The sequence below is a fragment of the Seriola lalandi genome, unplaced genomic scaffold (assembly GCF_002814215.2).
Source record: "Seriola lalandi dorsalis isolate HSWRI2012SDOR001 ecotype SW California unplaced genomic scaffold, Sedor1 jcf7180002054845, whole genome shotgun sequence".
Classification (NCBI taxonomy): Eukaryota; Metazoa; Chordata; class Actinopteri; order Carangiformes; family Carangidae; genus Seriola; species Seriola lalandi.
The window spans coordinates 49,418-53,274 of record NW_019525398.1 but is presented as its reverse complement, the minus strand read 5'-3'; the positions used below and the strand labels follow the sequence as shown (position 1 = coordinate 53,274).

General features: G+C 40.5%; 1 protein-coding gene across 1 annotated transcript in view; it reads left to right on the top strand.

The window, feature by feature from the left end:
* The window catches only part of LOC111670245 (multidrug resistance-associated protein 1-like), a 40,190-nt gene extending 37,849 nt beyond the window's left edge, over positions 1-2,341 (top strand). Inside the window, 2 exon segments of the mRNA XM_087179461.1 lie at positions 897-1,091; positions 1,840-2,341. Of these exon segments, the coding sequence (XP_087035587.1) occupies positions 897-1,091; positions 1,840-1,948 (304 nt within the window). The 3' untranslated portion in view covers positions 1,949-2,341.
* The last annotated feature ends 1,516 nt before the right edge of the window (positions 2,342-3,857 follow it).

The following is a 3,857-nucleotide window of genomic DNA, read 5'->3' as shown; positions in this document are numbered from 1 at the left end:
TAGGAGGAAAGCTTCTTGTTCCCCAGGAAATAGCCATTACAAAGCTAAGGCCTGATATAGTCTTGTGGTCTAGGAGTAGAATGAAAGTATATTTCATAGAGCTGACTGTTCCGTGGGAGGCCTTAGTTGAAGAAGCATATGAAAGGAAAAAGCTCAGGTATGCAGAGTTAGGGGCAGAAGCAGAGCAGCGAGGATGGAAAGTTAGGATATGTCCAGTGGAAGTAGGATGTAGAGGATTTGTAGCAAGGTCTGTTGTCTCTTTGGTAAGGGAGTTAGGAGCAAGTGGACAGAGTGTGAGGAAAATTGTAAAGGATATGTCAGATGAGGCAGCAAGATCCAGTCAGTGGATTTGGACGAGAAGAAGTAATGGTAGCTGGGGGCCCAGCAGGGGGAGCACTTAGGATAGACAGACTCTTAGGAGAAGCACAGCCTAATCCGGCGGGGGAGAGTTTAGCTCAAAGGCATCTCTCCTTGAGTCTACCTCCCTCATTCAAAATGGCCGCCACTTTCTCCTACTGTTTAGCGGAGTTTGTTTGCTGAATCTGCTAGTGTGTTTTGTCAGAGTTGATGATGGTGTTGTTTGTGGTAGCATAGGCAAGATAAAGAAAATAGTCGTGGTGTGAGGAGCAGTGATGGCTGGCATTAGGGGAGTGACTCTGGGACGCCAGTGATCACTGTCTAGCCTCCTGGAGGTGTCGTGGGACCAACTAGACGAAACACTGGTGAAAGGAGGTTCCCACCTGATGACCCCAAAGACATGTTAGTTATCACTGCTCATTAGTCTGTATAGCTAAATTAATAGTTATCATAGGACATGTTAAGCTTAGGGAGCTATTCACTGAGTCTGGTCCATTTTCTGTAGCACAAGTTTCTTGTGTTTATCTTAAATTCTGCAGTCTTGGTCAGCGACAACTGCTGTGTTTGGCCAGAGCTCTGCTAAGGAATACCAGAATCCTGGTTCTGGATGAAGCCACAGCAGCTGTGGACCTGAAGACAGACCAGCTGATCCAGTCCACCATCCGTACCCAGTTTGATCACTGTACAGTCATAACCATTGCTCACCGCCTCAACACCATCATGGACTACACCAGGTACCACATTTAGATACCATGTCACTGTTTCTATTTTCTGTTTTCATTTGGATTAACTGATCATTTCTTGTCCAGATGCATAGTTCTGAGCTATGTTTGTATTCTAGTTTTGAGAATTGTGTAGAGTTTTTCATGTCCTGCCTATTAAGGTTGTGGCTCTGTAAGATTATTCAAATATCAGAGACCTCAATAATTACCTAACATAAAAACTATTTTGTTTTATATTAGACTATCCACATTCCGTTTCTGTTCACTACATACAACAGCAGGTAACTTCATCACTGTCAAAATATGTGAAGGATTTTATCAATTTAAAGGTTAGGGTTAGGCTTTTGTCCTTTTTTACACATCAGACTGATTCTGAATTATACTGTACATTTTTACATTACAAGCATCTCTTGTAGCCTCTCTGACTCCTGTTCTACTCATCTGACCCTTTTTGTTGTCTTTCTAACTTGTCTCACTCAGCTGTCTTTCATTCTCTCTGACTCTACTCTTTGAGTCACCATTCTCTTGTCTATCTGATTTGTCAGACTTCTCTATCCCCGTCGATCTCTTGCTCTCTCTCTAACTTGTCTCTCTCATTCATCTAACTGTTGTCTCTCTGATTTGTCTCTGGCTCAGTTGTTTTTTATTTTCTCTTTTGCTGACCCGTCTATTTCTTTTCTTCTCTCTGGCCCATCATTCTTATTGTCTCTCTATTTCATGTCTCAGACTCATCTGTCTCTTGTTGTCTCTGTGTTCTCAGGGTCATTGTGATGGACCAAGGTTCCATTGCAGAGATGGACTCGCCCTCTCAGCTCATCCGCCTGCAGGGTCACTTCTATCAAATGTGTCTTGAGGCTGGTTTGGCCTGACATATGCTGTTAAAAAATAAATATAGTAAGGCTAGAGATCACATGTGTTTCATGACCTTATGGACATTGGACAAGGATTTGTGTTTAAGATCTGCTAGGCCAGGTTCAGTATCTGGATGTGTGACCCGGACTGAGACAATCTCTTACTGACCAGAAATACAGAAATAAAGTGACAGAGAATTAGCTGTGAAATCACTGCACTACTATACTATATAACTATGTCCCACCTGGGAGTCCTGACTGATTGTGTGTTCAGTGTCCATCTAGCTACCAAAAATGCAGTATGTATACTTGACAGCAGTAAAAACAGTTTTACTGGTCATGTATTGGTTACTGTCATGTGTTTCTTATTTTTGCCACAAAGAAAATAAATTTGAAATGAGTAGTGTGGTATCTTGAGGTGCTGATTTGAAGAAGTGATCACCGCTGACACGTCTTTACTTGCAATCAAAAAGAAGTTTATTTACAAGAATGAAACAGTGTCAAAAATCTCTGCCAATGTGAGATCTCTCTTCTACCGTCTCACAAACCCCTTTTTTTATATGTCTCGTCCCACCTTTGGGATGTGCCCTTCTTTTAATAGAAGGAGCCTTCACTCAAATTATTCTGTCCTGTGTGCTGACACCACTGACAGATAGCGAACAGACGACTGGATTCAGAGAAAGTCTTACACAGTAGTTGATTTAAGGTGTTTTTACTGAGTCCGTTTTCTCTTCTTTCCATCAATTTTTGTAAACTGAAATAAACACAAATTACAGGCTTTGGTTACAAACAATTCTTGAAAGTAAAGCACAAATGAATTTTCATTGCTTATGTATAAATGACAACAAGCTAAATTTTGCTTTGCTTAACCTGTTTTTAACTTTAGCATTTTAACATGAAATTATCATAAAATTGTTTGTTTTTTTTTAACTCACACATGAATTCTAAATTATATTTAAGCACAGAAAGGTAACAAACTTACAAGCAAAGGCTCTCCAAGGCACAAACGTGAAGAAAACACAAAGGGAGAGGCACTTTCTGTCTGGCAGACCGCATGTAGCAATTGTGTAGAATCCCTTTTCCTGTTTAACGCCTAACCTCAGTCACCTGATCAGAACTGACCACCCAGCAACTTTTAGAATCAACAATGTTTTTTACCACGAACTGCCACAAGGTGGTGCTAAAAAGAATGGATTAAAGGCCACAGAATGTGAGCCATAACACAAATGGTCGACCATATCTGGTCAACGACCTCTGGTCTCTGGCCTTTTGACCTTTTAGGCCAGAAAAAACCCACATCCTGAATCTCATATATCGTAGGAGACAGAAAACCGATGGGTAAGCAGGTTTGCCCCCTAATGCACATTCCTTAAACTTAACTTAAAGTAAGTGGTTCCAAATAACCTTTAACAAAGCCTTAGTTGACATCCTTCCTTAACTTATTAATAAAACTTACAATAAAGAAGAACATACTACAATTCAGACTGTTAAAATAGGAAGGAATGAAGTGGATAATACACTACATATTCCGCCCTTTGAGGCTCAAAAAAGAGGATGGGAATGCAGCTATAGAGGGTGAGTTAAATGGTGTTTATTATGACTACAGGTCTTTTGGTCCATGAGCTTTCCTGAATATATGTTTTTTTATGTTTTATGAGGCCTAGAAGGTATTAAAATAAATATAGACCGCTGTGGTCAGCTGTGGCCATAGTAATTATTAAGATGTTTCTATTGCGCAGTATTTGCACGTCTATTTTTTTCATTTATTGTTTTCATTAACATTAGGCCTACATTTTTATATGTGACCTGGAGACAGAGCAAGAGCGACTGTCTCAGGACCTTAGCGAGGGAGAAGCTGATGGTTTAGTGATGAGGAAAGTCACTGTCGGATGGCACATCTGTCAGCATGTCCGCTCATGATGCAGCC